This window comes from Neoarius graeffei, chromosome 24 (assembly GCF_027579695.1).
Source record: "Neoarius graeffei isolate fNeoGra1 chromosome 24, fNeoGra1.pri, whole genome shotgun sequence".
NCBI classification, from domain to species: domain Eukaryota; kingdom Metazoa; phylum Chordata; class Actinopteri; order Siluriformes; family Ariidae; genus Neoarius; species Neoarius graeffei.
The window spans coordinates 49007009-49026068 of NC_083592.1; the positions used below are offsets into that span (position 1 = coordinate 49007009).

A 19060-nucleotide genomic window follows, 5' to 3' on the forward strand; every position below is an offset into this window, starting at 1 on the left:
TCCAGAGCGTCTTCCAAGTGTGACTTTCAACTTTCCATATGGGGCCGTCCTCTACAGGAGCGATGTGAGGAGACTCCAACCAGACATAGGGCATCAGGATGGATCAGGCAGGTCCGAGGAGCAGAAGAGGTCAGCATCTCGATCTCAGGATTGATATGTAACTCAGAGGAACAGATTGGGGTGGGGGAGAAAACACAGGTTGTTAGGTATGCCCAATGTCCCCTGAATAGACCCCTTCGCATGTTTGTAAACAAACCGACCGTTGCCAGGATGCACGTGCAGCCTGGACCCAGAAACAATGGCGCTGCCCATAGACCGGCATTATGAGCTGTCAGATTATGCAAAACAATTGTCGTTACAAGATCGAGAATGCTACATAAATAAGTTAACTCTAACAAGTGGACATCGCCTACCGGATCCGCATTTAATTAAAGAGTGGACGGACGATGTTAGCAAGTTCCCTGGTATACAATGGCCAGATATATACTCGTACCTTATTGACAAGACTTCAGTGTACACCCACGAAAAACTTCGTGCCTACAAGTCTTTAGGCGCATATGATTATGTTATGTGCGGGCATGTACAACTTGATTAACAATGGGACATTCATATTCATTTTGTTTTAATCAAATTATGCCAGTGATGTGATGGCAATGCGGCTTTAGCTACAACAGCAAATACCAACACTAAACAGCAATTTGCAGGAGGTAATGGCATGAAAGGAATGATAGTGTAAAGAGTGCAGCTAAGAGAAATCAGAGCTGCGTAAAAAGCGAGAGGCAGAGAGCAGAAATGAAACTGAACGGGGCGGGAGCTAGGTTAGAGCAGTCAACGTAAGTTGGCATTTAGAGTGAGGGCACACAATTTTACCTTTCCATCCTTGCTTTAAAATTGTGATTTTCGGCATACACAAATAATGATGGCACAAAATCTGGACTGCTTGAGTCAAGCGAGACCTCTCCTACAAACAAAATTGCATGCAAAGCTAAGTTAACATGCTAACAATATTCATTACATTGTGTAACTATGACCCAGCTAATCAGACAAACGTTACCAAAGTATTTTGCTACATCAATAAACAAAGACTAGAAAGAATAAAAAAGAAAGATTTAATAAATAGCCTGATCTTACCTGTGATGAAGTGGGCGCTGCAAACCCGCGCATTTTTGATGGTGCTTTCATCCCAGTCTACACGTTTGATGGCTTGTAGCCATAGACGTCGGCGATTTTTTTGAAATGGGTGAGATCCTGCTGGAATTCTGAACATTTTAACCCCATCACTGCTACGATTCTGACACCCGAAAACACAACAACTAGGCATTTCTGAGTCTTTTTTGGGTCCAGCGCAATTTCCGCTTTCGTATGAATGACGTTTACTGCGAAGGGGTCTATAAGTAGGAACAGTATACATTTTGCGTGAGTACAAGCAGGGACTCCGGCAAAACTAATTATGACAGCATAACTAAAAGGGAAGAGCCAGAAGGTAACACAGGCATGAGGACAAAAAGCAGCCAGCCACTACATCGTCAACAAACCCAAATGAGCAAGCAAGTGGGGGACTGACAGCATCCATACATCCCAGTTTACCAAAACACTCTATATCTGAGGACCCTCCAGATCTACACCTTTACCTCATAAACACCATTAACAAAAGGCTTGACGAAACAGATGTTTTCAGCCTAGACTTAAACGCTGAGACTGTGTCTGATCAGAAGCGATTCTAGAGTCTGTTGTGGCCCCAAGCAAAAATTTCCAGGGGGCCCTTCTGACCAGTGTTCATCACCAATATGTTATAAATAATCTGACACCAATGAAAAATGTATGAAACCAAAGTTTTTTAAATTCCAAATGTGAAAATACAATGGTAAAGAACAATTTACCATTGGCTTCCAGTCCTTTTTAGAATTGATTTTAAACTTCTGTTGTTTGTTTTTAATGCCATCAATGGCCTGGCTCCCTCTTACTTGTCTGAGATTTTAACTATTCGTGATCATGGTAGGGCCCTGCGTTCTTCGGGTCAGCTTCTTTTAGAAGTTCCAAGGTTGAGATATAAACAGTGGGGTGATCGTTCTTTTGCTGTCGCTGCTCCCAGACTGTGGAACAATCTGACCCCCGACATTCGCACCACTATTGATCCCGGCCTTTTTAAATCAAAGTTGAAGACCTACTTTTTTAGACTGGCATACAATCCCGACTTGTTTTTGAGGGGTGCTTCGTTTCGTCTGTTTTATTTCATGTACTTCTGAAAGGCTTTTGGTAATCTGCAGCACGGTGGCACCTTCCGTGGGTGGTAGAAATGGGCAACTGGACTTGCTTGAAAATTCTTGAAAACGTTTCACCTCTCGTCCAAAAGGCTTCCTCAGTTCTGTCTGACTAATAGGGAGTATCAGATATTTATCTTCTCCTGGATCAGAATCAGAATCAGAATTCTGATGACCAGCTCATCTAAGGTGTCATTGAAGCATCATGTTGGTGTGGGTCACTGGAGGCTGGGTGTGAACGGTGAGTCATTAGGGTGATCAAAGGATCGGTGACTCACAGGAGGACAGAGGGAGTCAGATTGCCATTGATCACCCTAACGGGCAATCCTTTGATCACCCTAATGACTCGCCGTTCACACCCAGCCTCCAGTGACCCACACCAACATGATGCCTCAATGACACCTTAGATGAGCTGGTCATCAGAATTCTGAGGCTACATCCACACGACAACGGCAACGAGATGTTATTTAAAAATATATCGCGTCCAAATGGGCAACGATCAGTAAAATATCAGGTCCATATGGCAACGCAACGCTTGCTGAAAACAATGCAATACACATGCCACACCTCTAGGGGTGCTGTAAGACGGTCCCTTCGGAGACACCAGAACAATAGAAGAAATAAGGACGCATGCACATAAACTATTATGCGCGAGACTTCATATTAGCCACAAAGTCAGGAAAATCTGTTCGTAAAATTACATTATAATGACCAAATACAATGAAAAGTATTTTTCCAGTCTCACCTGTGAAAGGTAATCCCATGTGATCTCGTTTGGACGGCAAACCTGTTGGTACAGTTAAACGCAGCTAATCTTTATTCTCCGCTTTGACCTATCCAATATGGTGGCGAGGATGACGTATGATTCTACGCGGAAGGCGGTGTCTTTAATGGTCCGGAATAAATTGAATGCTACACATTGATGGATTAATTTGTTGTTTCTCACCTGTGAAAGGTAATCCCATGTGATCTCGTTTGGACGGTAAACCTGTTGGTACAGTTAAACGCAGCACATGAATCTTTATTCTCCGCTTTGACCTATCCAATATGGCGGCGAGGATGACGTATGATTCTATGCGGAAGGCGGCGTCTTTAATGGTCCGGAATAAATTGTATGCTACACGTTGATGGATTAATTTGCTCTTCTACGCCCTTTTTGAGGAATGTATTGTAGGACTTAAACCAACATCTGAAGAGGTGAGATCGCTCCTTTTTTTCCCTATTTTTGCTGGCGGGATTGGCCCTAAGAGCAGAGTCTCTCTCTCTCTCTCTCTCTCACTTTGCACCATTACACAATAAATATTCACAGTGAAAATATTTTGCAAGCGCGTTTCATGAACCAAGTTATAGGATTTGTTGACAACTCGCATCGAGTTCGTTACACTTCTACCCGGCGTGAAGCACTCACAGTCATGTGGTTGTGACGTCATCGTAAACAAATCCGTTCTACTCATCCAGACGACTTCACAACGGCAACGTTGCCAGATCTTTCCACTCTGGAACCCGTTCTCAAAAAGATTGCGTTTTGGGCACCCAAAACGCCGGTGCCGTGTGGACGCCAGGCCTAAACGATAAGCAATTGTATCGGAGTCACCTGAATCCGTTGCCGTGTGGACAGGGCCTGATTCTGATCCAGGAGAAGATAAATATCTGATACTCCCTATTAGTCAGACAGAACTGAGGAAGCCTTTTGGACGAGAGGTGAAACGTTTTCAAGAATTTTCAAGCAAGTCCAGTTGCCCATTTCTACCACCCACAGTTTACTATGACCTGGATGATTGAGAATCTTCACAGACAGGTGGCACCTTCCGCAGTTAAAACCTGTGTTTTTATGTGTTTTGGTGTTCTGTTTTATGGCTTTGATGTAAAGCACTTTGGGTACCTTTTGGTTATTGTAAAGGGCTATATAAATAAAATTTGATTGATTGATTGATTGAATAAAAACAATAAAAAACAAAATAAATAAGCCCTCGAGCCCCGACTCTCGGGGGGCCCCTGGGCCAGGGGGCCCCAAGCAGTTGCCTGCCTTGCCTGTTCACAAGCTGCGCGTCTGTGTCTGATTCCCGAAAACTGTGTTATTTTCTCTGGAAGAAGATGAGTAACTATTTTGCCACCCCAATAAGGTCATTGGGTCTGACCTGGCCACCCCACTGGAAAAAATCTAGCCACGCCTAATATTTAAATATTTCTATTCTTTTTTTCTTTGGAGAACAAACATGGAAATTTCAACTGTGTACACATATAACTCAGAACATGACTTCTTTTTAGTCGCTTTTGTATTTTTTAGATTATTTTTAACACTTAAACGAGTTGTCTGTGAAGCTTCTCAGCATCAGTTTCTGCTGAGTCTTGTTGTGTTGCCGCGGTGCATTCTGGGAGTAGTCGAACGATTCAAGATGTCGGCGACCAGGAGACTTTGCAAGGTAGAATAGCTTTATTTCTCTGGTTTTGGTTTTTATATCGCTTTTGTAATCGACGCTCGAATGAGGGATTCTTTATTAAACTGATTATTACTTGAACTGACCGAGTAATCAGTTTATTCACATTGGTTTGTCGTTAAGTTTCGGTTAAACTTACTGTATCGCTCAGACGGTAGCTAAATCCGGAACAGCATACTACCGTACTAAATAGTGTGGATAAAATAGTACGCAAGCAGCGGCGGAACATACTATTTAGTACGGTAGTATGCGGTTTCGGCTATAGCCGGTGTGTCTCGGTTAGCTGTATTACCCAAGCCGGGTTTGTGAGTGAAAATAGACAGCACTGGTTCAAATGAATGTATTGTTTTGTTTTTGCTGGGTTTTATCAACAAATCGAGAGGGAGCTTAATAATAAGGGTGTATAATAATTTAGTTAAAATAAAAGTTCATGTCTCGGATATGCTAGCTAGCTAACGAGCTCTAGCTAGCTAGCTAGCTAGCCAGCCGTGTGAGGGGAAAAAAAAAACCGGTCATTATGTTTAGCTTAATCTAGCCATAATATTTTTAGTTCTCTAAAAATGGTATCTGTTTATTGGTTTGTTTATTTAAAGTATTATGAATCTGAAGACTATTAGAATATTTTAAAAAAAATAAGCAGAAGTAATGTTAAACTAGCTTTGGGTGTCTGTTAACCTAAAACTGCAGTGCAGATTGCTAGCTAGATAAATGAATGTGTTGGTTGTTAAGTTTTTAAAAAAACTATAAATGAATGAGTGCCTTATAAAACAGACTGTTCTTTTTTTTTTAAGCTAGAGTTGGACGTGTATATGTATGTCATAGCCTTTTAGCAAGCTAGTTAGCAAGGCCCTGAAGAAAAACCGAAACTGGGTGTAGGTTTCATTTCAAGTGCATCCAAGAGCACAGACCAGTTTCCCTACATCAGCTAGTCAGATGCCTGAAAATTGTCTAGTCTGGATATTTTTCTCCAGTAATGAGTGAGGCACTTTTTTTTTAACTTAAAGGTTTCCTTGTAGATCAGATATCATGTGTAACATGATACTTTCAGTGATTTGACATAGAGTGAGCAGTGCATTTTTTTTTTTTAAATAAAAGTGTACTTATAAGGAGGACACTTCCTCATCTGATCTGACTACTCCTTTATATATTTAACAGACAGCAATTTTTTGACACTATGTGTAGCTTGTTCAGTACTTAAAAAGTGATTTTGATTGGATTTATAGGGTTACACATTAGTATCTCATCTCATTATTTCTAGCCGCTTTATCCTGTTCTACAGGGTCGCAGGCAAGCTGGAGCCTATCCCAGCTGACTACAGGCGAAAGGTGGGGTACACCTTGGACAAGTCACCAGGTCATCACAGGGCTGACACATATGGCCCTTTTCCACTACCCTTTTTCAGCTCGCTTCAGCCCGACACGGCTCGCGTTTCAACTACCTTAGAGCAGCACGACTCAGCTCGCTTCAGCCCTGCTTAGCACCCAAAACTCGCACGGTTTTGGAGTAGGGCTGAAGCGAGCCAAAGCGAGCCGAGTGGGGCTAGGGGCGTGAGGAGACACTCCCCTGTGCACTGATTGGTGAGGAGGAGTGTCCTCACATGCCCACACACGCCCCGCGAGCACGCTGGGATCTGTAAACACCGTAAACCCAGAAGAAGAATTACGAATTACGAGAATTTCTGAAGCCTTATGCGCCTCGCCTCATCTATACGCTCTTGCCAGTATCTGTTGGCGTTGTTGGTGACAACAAGCCACAGCACCAAGACTAGCAACACTAACGACTCCATGTCCTCCATGTTTATTGTTTACTATCCGGGTCGTGAGACTACCGCTTAAAAGATCACTGATGTCACTGTTTGCGCCGCTTAACGACATCACGTGACGTCCACCCACTTTCGCTAACTCCACCCAATGTGTCCACCCACTTCCAGCCAACACGGTTCAGCGCGGTTGTAGTCGAAATGCAACTCCAACAGCCCAACTCAGCACGGCACGGCTCAGCCCAACTCAGCCGTGTTGGTAGTGGAAAAGCGGCAATAGACACAGACAACCATTCACACCTACGGTCAATTTAGAGTCACCGGTTAACCTAACCTGCATGTCTTTGGACTGTGGGAGAAACCGGAGCACCCGGAGGAAACCCACGCGGACACGGGGAGAACATGCAAACTCCGCACAGAAAGGCCCTCGCCGGCCGCTGGGCTTGAACCCGGACCTTCTTGCTGTGAGGCGACAGCGCTAACCACTACACCACCGCGCCGCCCACACATTAGTATGTATGTGTAAAAGGACAGGAACCATTAAAGAACAAGAAATAAGGAAAAGAAACAAGAAAGCACAGCTGAAAAATGAGACCCATCTCCCTGTATGGTGCAATCTTCATAGACTTTTTTTTTTCTTTAAAGTGGAGCAATAATTGTATGACTCAATACTATAACATGGCCATTCATACCATACTGTAACTATAAAATTTCCAGTATTATATTGTTGCTTTAAAAAAAAAAACTGCGTCTTGAGACGCTTTTCTGCTCACCTTGGTTGCAAAGAGTGGTTGGTTATTTGACTTACTGTAGCCTTCTTGTCAAGTTGAACCAGTCTGGTAGGTTTACCAAAACTCTAAAGGGGTGTTCACACGGCACATATTTGCATCGATGCTGCACCGATGTATTTTGTTGCGATATATCTTACACCGGTGTAAATTTTGTGGAGCGTTCACACGTCACAAACCTGCTTACTAGAGAGAAGCGTGTTAGCGCCGGTGCAGCCCCACTTGTGTTCACGCGGCAGTTTTTGCGACCGTGCTATAATGCAGAAATGAAATATGCGCATGCGTGAAAATGTACTTCCTTTTCCCACCTTGTTTGTGATTGATATATCGAAAAACCATGGTTTATACTTCTCCAGACAAACTTTCTACGTTGTGGTCTATCAGACACCGTAAAAGAGAGAAAGGAAAGGTTGCACAAGTACAAGAGAGCACGAAAACAACGCATTCTACAATTAATTCGGCAACAAATCGACGACTTCATGTCGTTCATGGCCATGTGGACGGTTGTCATGGCATCACCAAGCGCTGGGAAAACAACGTGGACGAAGACACGCAGTTCTGTTGTTGTTGATATTCACCATTTTGGAAGCGCAAAATACCAGGATGCAAATTATGCAATGCCCATATGTAATCAACTCTCTTCACGCGTAGTGAGTCTACCTCTGTAGCATTCAGACGTCCCATTTTATATCGGTGCTGCCCTGCAAACTAGCATTTACTCTGGAGTAAATTTCTTAAACCACCTCCCGAGCAGGGTTAGATTTGCACCGGTTTAAGCAGCTTTCAGGGGCTACACCGGTATAACTTTGTACCGTGTGAACGCTCTACCGGGGCAGCCCTGGTGCTACACCGGAGTAAAAGTTGCCGTGTGAACACCCCTTATGAGTGTCTTAATTGGGAGCAAGAGTGTTCATTGTGCTCCTTGCGCGACCATTTAAAAGATGACTTTTTTTTTTTTGCGATGCTTTTGAGAAACCCACCTTTGCCCATTCTTCTCTGAGGTGTCTCTTCAGTGAGGAATTTCCACTTGCAAGTGCTGCACTTTAAAGACTGTTGGATGTGAAATTCCCAGGAGATCAGCTGTTTTCTAAAATACGTAATTCAACCCATCTGACGCAACAGTTCGTCTGCGGTGGCTATTTCTTGTTTCCAAGTATTTTGTTTCTTCTGGGGTTTTTTTCTTTCTTTCCTCTCGTGTTGTGTCGGCTGAAAAGACCCATCCTTGCATGAAACCCGTGTCCACACAAGTTGCACTTCATAGATAGAGGTTATTGTGGTTGGTCGTCAACCACACCAGCAATTATGCCACGGTGAGAGTCACCGAGCTCACTTGTATTCTCCATTTTAATGTTTTTGATGAGAATTTTCACTGAAGCTCTTGATCTGTAGCCGCATGATTTTATGCGTCATGCTAGTATACAGGTGTTCCTATTAAAGTTGTCAAAGTGTGTGTGTATGTTTAGTTTACAAAAATTGTAAATAATTTGCTGGTTTCTTAAACGAGCATATTAGAAATACATTGTGTGCCTTCCAGTCCTATAAATGAAGCCTGCTTTCTATCCCTAACCTGGAAGTCCAGCAATTTTAGGAACATATACATTTAAAAATGTATTCCAAAGAAATCAAGCTGAGATTATGAGGTCCCATGAGCACTTTAAGGTGGGGTTTACATTAGACCGTATCAGCGGATCATCAGATTAACGTTTTTAAAACGATTAGTGTGCACACAGCAACGCCAATACACGATTCGCATGCACACAGCAACGCCAATACACAGATACGCTCGGCTCCGCAGGCATCCTGCGCTCCAAATCACTCCGCCCTGAACAGCGAGTGCCCTCTGGAGGGTGCACACTCCGGCCCTGCGCAGCTCACAGAGCGCGCGAGTGGAGCGCACGAGCTGTGATTCGGGACTGAGCCGCTGTGTGTGTGATCTCAGTGCATGTCGGGCATGCGCGTCACTTACCACTTGCAAATGGAAGGATGGCAAGCCTAAAGACGATCATAACTACACAATGGGCAGTATTTGCATCAGTATTTGCAGTATTTTCATACTTTTATACTCTTTAATGAAAGGTGATACAAGGCGGAAGTCCGCGCTGTTTTTCAGCAGTCGCGTCACATGACCAACGCCAGCGAATCAGGAAGGTGGATGTCAGTGACGTTGTCCAATGACGACGCCAGCTAGAGCTCAGCACAGCGTATCCGCGTATTCTCAATGTTTACACAGCACCGGACCAGACACGATCTGGATTGAATACGTGGACCCTGGCGGATTCCCGTTTCCCGGCGTTTCCAGGCGTTTTAATGTAAACGGACAGTGCATCCGCGAAGAAAACGAGACAGATACGGTCTAATGTAAACTTGGCCTAAGTATGAGGTCACTTCAAAGTGAGCAAGGACATCTCGTGTTTCGGACACATTCGCCTTTTGTTTTTTGGCCTTGCTTTCTTTTCTTGTGTCCATTCCTTTTCTCGTCTGAGCGCTAACACGTGAGAACAGGAAATAAGGAAAGGGAACAAGAAAGCGCATCTGAAAAATGGGAAGCACCCATCTCCCCTTATGGCGCAATCTTCATCGATTGACAAAGTAAGGGCTTGAATGTTGATATCAAATTGAAACACTTGCATTTTATTCATTTTGACAGGAGCTTGAAGATATTCGTTCATCTGGAATGAAAAACTTCCGGAACATTCAAGTCGATGAATCGAATATACTGACATGGCAAGGCCTCATTGTTCCAGTAAGTCCTTTTTTCTGTGCTGCTTTTTAACAGAATGTATTGTTTCATTTTATTATTTTATTCTAAAAAGTGTGCATGCGTACAGACTCATTTAAAAAAGGTGGTTGTGTATTCTCCGACATTTTATCTTTATGAAATTTCACTTTCAGTGTGTGTTTCTCACCTTTCTTTAGGATAACCCTCCATATGACAAAGGGGCGTTCAGGATCGAGATTATTTTCCCTGCAGAGTACCCTTTTAAACCCCCGAAGATCACGTTCAAGACGAAGATCTACCACCCCAACATTGACGAGAAAGGGCAGGTCTGTCTGCCTGTGATTAGTGCAGAGAACTGGAAGCCAGCCACCAAAACTGACCAAGGTAAGTGACACCACATCATCCAGCATCAAGCCATCAACATGGTGCTGGGTTTGGACTGGACTGGATTGTATTAAAGTGCTTAGTAATGCTGTAGTGTGTGTGGTGGTTTTTGTTTTTTTTTAATTATATATTATTTGTTCCAGCCTTTTTAGTGATCTTTCCCAATAAACATTTTGATCATTTCTCTATATGTTGACAAGTCATTTGAATGCTGCAATTTGTTTTCCATTTTTATAACAAAACATTAGTTTCAATTTAAAAACTATACCAACTCCTATTTAGGGTGTAATAGACCCCTTCGCATATTTGTAAACAAACCGACCGTTGCCAGGATGCGCGCGCAGCCTGGACTCAGAAACAATGGCGCTGCCCATAGACCGGCATTATGAGCTGTCAGATTATGCCAAACAATTGTCGTTACAAGATCGAGAATGCTACATAAATAAGTTAACTCTAACAAGTGGACATCGCCTACCGGATCCGTATTTAATTAAAGAGTGGACGGACGATGTTAGCAAGTTCCCTGGTATACAATGGCCAGATATATACTCGTACCTTATTGACAAGACTTCAGTGTACACCCACAAAAAACTTCTTGCCTACAAGTCTTTAGACGCATATGATTATGTTATGTGCGGGCATGTACAACTTGATTAACAATGAATTCATATTCATTTTGTTTTAATCAAATTATGCCAGTGATGTGATGGCAATGTGGCTTTAGCTACAACAGCAAATACCAACACTAAACAGCAATTTGCAGGAGGTAATGGCATGAAAGGAATGATAGTGTAAAGAGCGCAGCTAAGAGAAATCAGAGCTGCGTAAAAAGCGAGAGGCAGAGAGCAGAAATGAAACTGAACGGGGCGGGAGCTAGGTTAGAGCAGTCAACGTAAGTTGGCATTTAGAGTGAGGGCACACAATTTTACCTTTCCATCCTCGCTTTAAAATTGTGATTTTCAGCATACACAAATAATGATGGCACAAAATCTGGACTGCTTGAGTCAAGCGAGACCTCTCCTACAAACAAAATTGCATGCAAAGCTAAGTTAACATGCTAACAATATTCATTACATTGTGTAACTATGACCCAGCTAATCAGACAAACGTTACCAAAGTATTTTGCTACGTCAATAAACGAAGACTAGAAAGAATAAAAAAGAAAGATTTAATAAATAGCCTGATCTTACCTGTGATGAAGTGGGCGCTGCAAACCCGCGCATTTTTGATAGTGCTTTCATCCCAGTCTACACGTTTGATGGCTTGTAGCCATAGACGTCATCGATCTTTTATTTTTTTTTTATTTTTTATTTTTTTGAATGGGTGAGATCCTGCTGGAATTCTGTACATTTTAACCCCATCACTGCTACAATTCTGACACCCAAAAACACAACAACTAGGCATTTCTGAGTCTTTTTTGGGTCCAGGCTGCGCGCGCAATTTCCGCTTACGTATGAATGACGTTTACTGCGAAGGGGTCTATAAAACAAGAGCGCACAGTGCTTCGATTTCCTGTTGAACTCGTATATGACTAAGATGTTCCTGAATCTTGCAGGCTCCTGATCCGAATGTGTACGTCGAGTTATGTTTGAAATACAGTGTGTCATTTGCATTGTGTGTGTCTGTATTTTGTATGTAATCACTTTTTAATCTATAGTACCTGCCTATACTAAAACGAATCCAGCACAAACAGGGCTTGACAAGTGAAGCAGAATACAGTTAAAGCTGTACTATAGACGACCTCGTCTCCATTAGAGTGCTGTGGTCACATGGTTTGAAACGGGTAAACAAACGCTGACGCACCATGTTTGTTTGGATTATCTGTATTCATGAACCACGAAGTCTGAGATATAGCTCAAAATGGTACATTATTGTGCAGCTTATGGCTGCATTAACAATTCATTATAACTATTATTTCATTCTTTTCCAAGCAATAAAAGACTTCAGAAGGTCATAAAGTGAGCGAAAAACAACTAGACTTACCCTGCTTTACAAGAACAGTAACTCTCCCATATCACCACTGCCATTGTTAATTATTAGCTCATCGGGCTGACAGGCGATGAGTTTATGCTATCATGTGTTGTCTGTTGTCCGTCCGGCATCGTCCACGTTTCACGGAAATTGCTGCTTCTCTCTCGATTCTTCACCGATTTTGATTCTTTCTGCCGTGAAGATAGGGTACTAGGGTGCATATAACTTCTACCCAGATTTGCTTAATTACAATCATTAATGAAGTTATGGGCTAATTAAGTTCAACAAAAATTGCTGCTTCTCAGACAATTCCTCACCGTTTTGGATTCTTTCTGGCAAATAGATAGGCATTCCTAGGATGTGTATAGCGTCTGTATATAGCTTGCAACATTTATTGCGCCAAGTGGCCCACTTTAGATCGTTCCTTCCAGACTAGACGGGCCAGAGTGAGCTACGCCGTCATTGATGGCCACGTTTTCACTCGAACTGCATGTAGTGACTCGCTTTTGCGCTGACCATGATAGCAAAGTCCTTTCACAAACGCGGCATTATGATCCTCCATCATATATACACTATGTAAATAATTGTCTGTAAATTTTCACCAACCTCTTGTTTGCCACACTTTGAAAGATGATTTGCGATAGTAATCGTGGACACTTTATCAAGATTTTTGGGCCAAATTGTATCACTGACTACACGAGTAGAGCTATTAGCTACTGCCATTTTGGATTTGTGTTTACCCATTTCAGATCACATGATCGTGAGTCCGAGGATGTCCATCAAGGCCCGTGAACTCTGAACCTACCTTTCTGTAGCGTAGAATTTAACTTCGGTGCGATCGGCAACAGGATATAAAGCCTTATTTTTACGAAGCAAGATAACAGCATGAAAAACTGAAGCACCAGCTTTATGGCCTTACTTCTTCAGGAGTTAATATTTAAGCCACTTTTAGCTGATTGCATAATTTCTTTTTGTTTTTTTCTTTTTTCCCTCAACCCTGAATGATTAGTGAAAAGATGCTTGATTTTGTAATTTCAAAATAATATTAATGATTCCAGAGAAAGTTATCTTCAGTGCTTGGCAAAATGTAGAGCTGTCTGTGAGACTAGTCTTGTTTGAACTGACCTCATCGACCTCGTAATGGACCCGTAATGTACAGTGGTGCTTGAAAATTTGTGAGCTCTTGAGAATTTTCTATTTCTGCATAAATATGACCTAAAACATCAGATTTTCACACAAGTCCTAAAAGTAGATAAAGAGAACCCAGTTCAATAAATGAGATCAAAATATTATACTTGGCCATGGGCGGCACGGTGGTGTAGTGGTTAGCGCTGTCACCTCACAGCAAGAAGGTTCTGGGTTCGAGCCCCGTGGCTGGCGAGGGCCTTTCTGTGCGGAGTTTGCATGTTCTCCCCGTGTCCGCATGGGTTTCCTCCGGGTGCTCCGGTTTCCCCCACAGTCCAAAGACATGCAGGTTAGGTTAACTGGTGACTCTAAATTGACTGTAGGTGTGAATGTGAGTGTGAATGGTTGTCTGTGTCTATGTGTCAGTCCTGTGATGACCTGGCGACTTGTCCAGGGTGTACCCCGCCTTTCGCCCATAGTCAGCTGGGATAGGCTCCAGCTTGCCTGCGACCCTGTAGAACAGGATAAAGCGGCTAGAGATAATGAGATGAGATACTTGGCCATTTATTCATTGAGGAAAATTATCCAATATTACATATCTGTGAGTGGCAAAAGTACGTGAATCTTTGCTTTCAGTATCTGGTGTGACCCCCTTGTGCAGTATTAACTGCAACTAAACGTTTCCAGTAACTGTTGATCAGTCCTGCACACCGGCTTGGAAGAATCCAGCAAAACAGGCCCAAACCATGATACTACCACCTCCATGTTTCACAGATGGGGTAAGGTTCTTGTGCTGGAATGAAGTGTTTTCCTTTCTCCAAACATAACGCTTCTCATTTGAACCAAAAAATTCTATTTTGGTCTCATCTGTCCACAAAACTTTTTTCCAGTAGCCTTCTGGCTTGTCCACGTGCTCTTTAGCAAACTGCAGACGAGCAGCAATGTTCTTTTTGGAGAGCAGTGGCTTTCTCCTTGCAACCCTGCCATGCGCACCATTGTTGTTCAGTGTTCTCCTGATGGTGGACTCATGAACATTAACATTAGCCAATGTGAGAGAGGCCTTCAGTTGCTTAGAAGTTACCCTGGGGTCCTTTGTGACCTCGTGGACTATTACACGCCTTGCTCTTGGAGTGATCTTTGTTGGTCGACCACTCCTGAGGAGGGTAACGATGGTCTTGAATTTCCTCTATTTGTACACAATCTGTCTGACTGTGGATTGGTGGAGTCCAAACTCTTTAGAGATGGTTTTGTAGCCTTTTCCAGCCTGATGAGCATCAACAACGCTTTTTCTGAGGTCCTCAGAAATCCTCCTTTGTTCGTGCCATGATACACTTCCATAAACGTGTTGTGAAGATCAGACTTTGATAGATCCCTGTTCTTTAAATAAAACAGGATGCCCACTCACACCTGATTGTCATCCCATTGATTGAAAACACCTGACTCTAATTTCACCTTCAAATTAACTGCTAATCCTAGAGGTTCACATACTTTTGCCACTTACAGATATGTAATATTGGATCATTTTCCTCAATAAATAAATGACCAAGTATAATATTTTTGTCTCATTTGTTTAACTGGGTTCTCTTTATCTACTTTTAGGACTTGTGTGAAAATCTGATGTTTTAGGTCATATTTATGCAGAAATGTAGAAAATTCTAAACAGTTCACAAACTTTCAAGCACCACTGTAGTAAACACACTCTTTCATGTAGTTTTTCTTCAAGAGTGGCATGAATGGCATGTAATCTGTGCTGGGCGATAAGACTTATCAAGATTCCTGAAGGAATTTTGACAATGTATAATGTTTATCTCGGTGAACAAGGTTTGTAAACAGTTTTCCAACAATAAATTAGGGTTGCATTAAAACGAAAAACTTGTTCAGTTATTCTTTTTCATGTCTGTAGAATAAAAAAATATATACAGTATGTTATAGAAAATAAAGAAATATTTAAAAGGGGAGGGATAAATAAATTGTATTTAACAATATAAAAGATTAAGTACAATATTTTAACATCCCATCAGCTGCTTCCAGTTTGTCATTATTAATAAAAATAAATTAATAAAACTAACAATGAGATTTTTATATTGTCCTCGCTTACAAGTTTGCATTCTAGTATTTTGTCTAGTAAAAATTAATTAAGGAAATTTACTTATTACAAATTGAGGCAGGCACGCCACATGAAAAGGCCTCAGTGATTTTTTTTTTTTTTTTTTTTTTTTTTTGAAATTCTCAAGCATGTTATTCAGTTAGGAATTGATAGAATTCCTAAATAAATAAGGTGCTTAAGAATCTTAAAATAATTGATGATACCTTTTCATGTAGCGTGTCTGCCTAAATTTTTTTGTTTGTTTGTTTTTTGTTTTTCCTCTCTCCCCCCCCAGTTATTCAGTCACTCATCGCGCTGGTGAACGACCCACAGCCAGAACATCCCCTGAGGGCCGACTTGGCAGAAGAATACTCAAAGGACCGTAAAAAATTCTTTAAGAACGCGGAAGATTTTACAAAGAAACACGGAGAAAAGCGGCCAGTGGACTAATGGCACCTGACAAGTGTGTAGCCCCATTCCTCCCAAACATAAATCCTCCTCTATACCCTCTTCTTTCCTCACTTTCTTCCTTCTTCTCTTTCTCACTATACATATCATTCTAGTCGAGCTGGAGAATCGCACCGCCGCCGCTGCAGCCTCCGTCGTAAATCGGGACTCCATGTGGATCCATCACCAGTCTCTCTACCTGGTGTTAGCTTGAAGCCTTTAGGAAAATTTTGGATTTTTTTTTTTTATTATTATTATTTTCTGTTTTTTTAAAAAAGTTTGTTCAGGAAATGTAATCAAGAAATTCTAACTTGGTGTCTCACTATTGAGTGCTGTGTGATGCTGTTCTGAGTGAAATGATCTTCACATCAATATGCACTTCTTAATCTCTTTAAAGTTTAACGGCTTATTCGAAAAGGAATTCTGCAAAAAATATGTTAAATATAAATTTTCTTGTGGACTGTTTTGTTGTATCTAATTCACATGTTTATGTTCTATGATTTTTTCCTTTCAACAAAAAAAACACCCATGCATACACAACCCAAAATATTTAAACCAATGAACGAGGTGATGTAGGTGACACACCTTGATCCCAGAGGAGTGTGCTGATAATTTTAATCTGATTTTTTTTCCCCCCCTCTGTCACTCATCGAGTTGCACTGTGTTTTGTGTGACAGCGTCCTACCTGCTCTGACCATACCATAGATTTGCAAATGCACTGATTAGTCAACAACAAAACCTAGACACTGATATTGTTCTTATCATATACGTCCCCACAAGTGAAGAAAGGAAGGAATACAATTCTTGTGAATGAAAGTTTTATGGGGATGTCTGTCTAATTTTTAAAAAGATCCTTTAGTTTAAAAGTTTCACAGAGAGCTCTTGTGTTTTGTTCATTGTTTGGGTTTAGGGTGTGTGTGTCTGTGTGCGCGCGCACATGTGTTATATATATTAAAAAAAAAAAATTAGGAAATGGTGCCTCCAGCCTGAAAGCATTTATTTTTGTTTATTCTGAATAAAGATTAGTCGGCACCGCTTTAGAATCGTATCGACATTATCAGCCTGTTGTGATTAATCTCTCCTTTCACATTTCTAGCCAAGATACTTTCGTGAAGTAGATGTTGTTAAGGTGTGCTTTGGCACTTTTCTATTTGTAGAGGCCTATAATGAAAAATATTGGTGGTTGATGTGTTTGGAAATATAGTCTCTTGTCACTTAACCCCCTTCATAGAGTAATATCAGCGATATGAAGATATTCTTTTACAGTCATTATATATTTTGCGTGTGGAAATAGAATAAACTGGCACAGTCATGGGAATGACATATACTCAAGTAGCGGCTGACTCTGATTGGTCACTCTGAGTGTGCTGACTCTCTGATTGGTCAATGGTTTCCTAATAAATCCAGCTAACTAACAAGACTGACTGTGTGGAATTCTCCAGTGGGGAAAAAAAATTCAACCTGACGTATCGATTCATAGAGAAAAAATAATTCTGTTTTATACACACGTGGCAAAGACCATTGGTATTAAACAGCATCAGTAATTTCTTAAAACTCCAAGTGCATCATGTGCTTTCTATGGAATTCCATTAGATGGTAGCATTGACAAAAACATTGGGATCTCAAAGCAAACGGCACATTAAGGCCTGATCTATGTTTACATGAGTAAATCTGCATCTTTTGACTTTTGATCCACACTAAAACGCCTGTGCTGATGGAGAGTTTTAAGGGTTCCCAGATCCAGAGGGATAAATCAGGAACTCTTTATTATGTTGCATGGAAGATTAGAAACATCTGGAAAATGAGAAATGAAATGAAATAGGTTAAATATTAACTAATGTGGAAGAAGACTTTAAAGCTATTAAACAGATAGCAGTAGTGTTTAAGTAGGGTTTTTTTTTTCAGCTGACAGGTTACCTTAAGAGTTTATATATATATATATATATATATATATATATATATATATATATATAAAATGTTTCTATCTTCCTAAAAGGCTTATACAGTACACTGTTAGAAATAAGGGTACAGTAGGAGTCCATTTCTGTTCCCCAAGGTATAATCTACACTAATATACCCCCTAGGGCTCATTATTGGACCTTAAGGTAACTATGCATACCTTTTAAAGCCAAAAAGGGTACATATATGTTCCCAAGCAGTATATAAAGAGTACAAATAAGTACCTTAGTACTAGTGATACTACACAGTGGTATAGCGGTTAGCACTGTCGCCTCACAGCAAGAAGGTTCTGGGTTTGAGCCCAGCGACCGACAGGGTCCTTTCTATGTGGAGTTTGCATGTTCTTCCCGTGTCTGCATGGGTTTCCCCACAGTTCAAAGACATGCAGTTAGGTTAACATGGGGCAGCCTTACGCCGAGGTGCCCTTGAGCGAGAGCACCGAACCCCCAACTGCTCCCCAGGCGCTGTTAGCATGGCTGCCCACTGCTCTGGGTATGTGTGTGTGCTCATTGCTCACGTGTGTGTGCATGTGTGTGTTCGCTGCTTCAGATGGGTTAAATGCAGAGAGGAATTTCATAAGTGTATGTGTGATGAATAAAAGAATTCTTCTTCTAGGACCAAAAAGGTACATGTATATTCCCGAGCAGTATATAAGAGGGTACTACCCCAGTGACAAGCCGTTGTACCTGTAAAGGTACAGTAACCTTTTTGAAAAGGAAACCATGTTACATCCACATCTGACAATGTGATTGTTTAGACCTTCAAAAAGGTAGGTCAAAACAGAAATAGAAAGTTCTCGACACACATTTTATATATATGCACGCACGCCTCAGTGGCATGTACAGTGCTGAGCGTAAATGAGTACACCCCCTTTGAAAAGTAACAATTTCCAAAATGTTGAAAAGACAAAGTTTAATATAACATCTGTTTAACTTATAATGTGAAAGTAAGGTTAATAATATAACTTAGATTACACATTTTTCAGTTTTACTCAAATTAGGGTGGTGCAAAAATGAGTACACCCCACAACAAAAACTACTACATCTAGCACTTTGTATGGCCTCCATGATTTTTGATGACAGCACCAAGTCTTCTAGGCATGGAATGAACAAGTTGGCGACAT

At 41.4% G+C, this 19060-nt stretch overlaps 1 protein-coding gene across 1 annotated transcript; it reads left to right on the forward strand.

Annotated features, from left to right (window-relative positions):
* Positions 1–4594: 4594 nt before the first annotated feature.
* ube2l3b (ubiquitin-conjugating enzyme E2L 3b) lies at positions 4595–17396 on the forward strand. The gene is made up of 5 exons (XM_060907416.1): positions 4595–4684; positions 9894–9989; positions 10163–10349; positions 15827–15994; positions 16095–17396. The coding sequence occupies exons 1-4, from the start codon at positions 4658–4660 to the stop codon at positions 15979–15981; spliced, it is 465 nt and encodes a 154-aa protein (XP_060763399.1). The 5' UTR covers positions 4595–4657; the 3' UTR covers positions 15982–15994; positions 16095–17396.
* The last annotated feature ends 1664 nt before the right edge of the window (positions 17397–19060 follow it).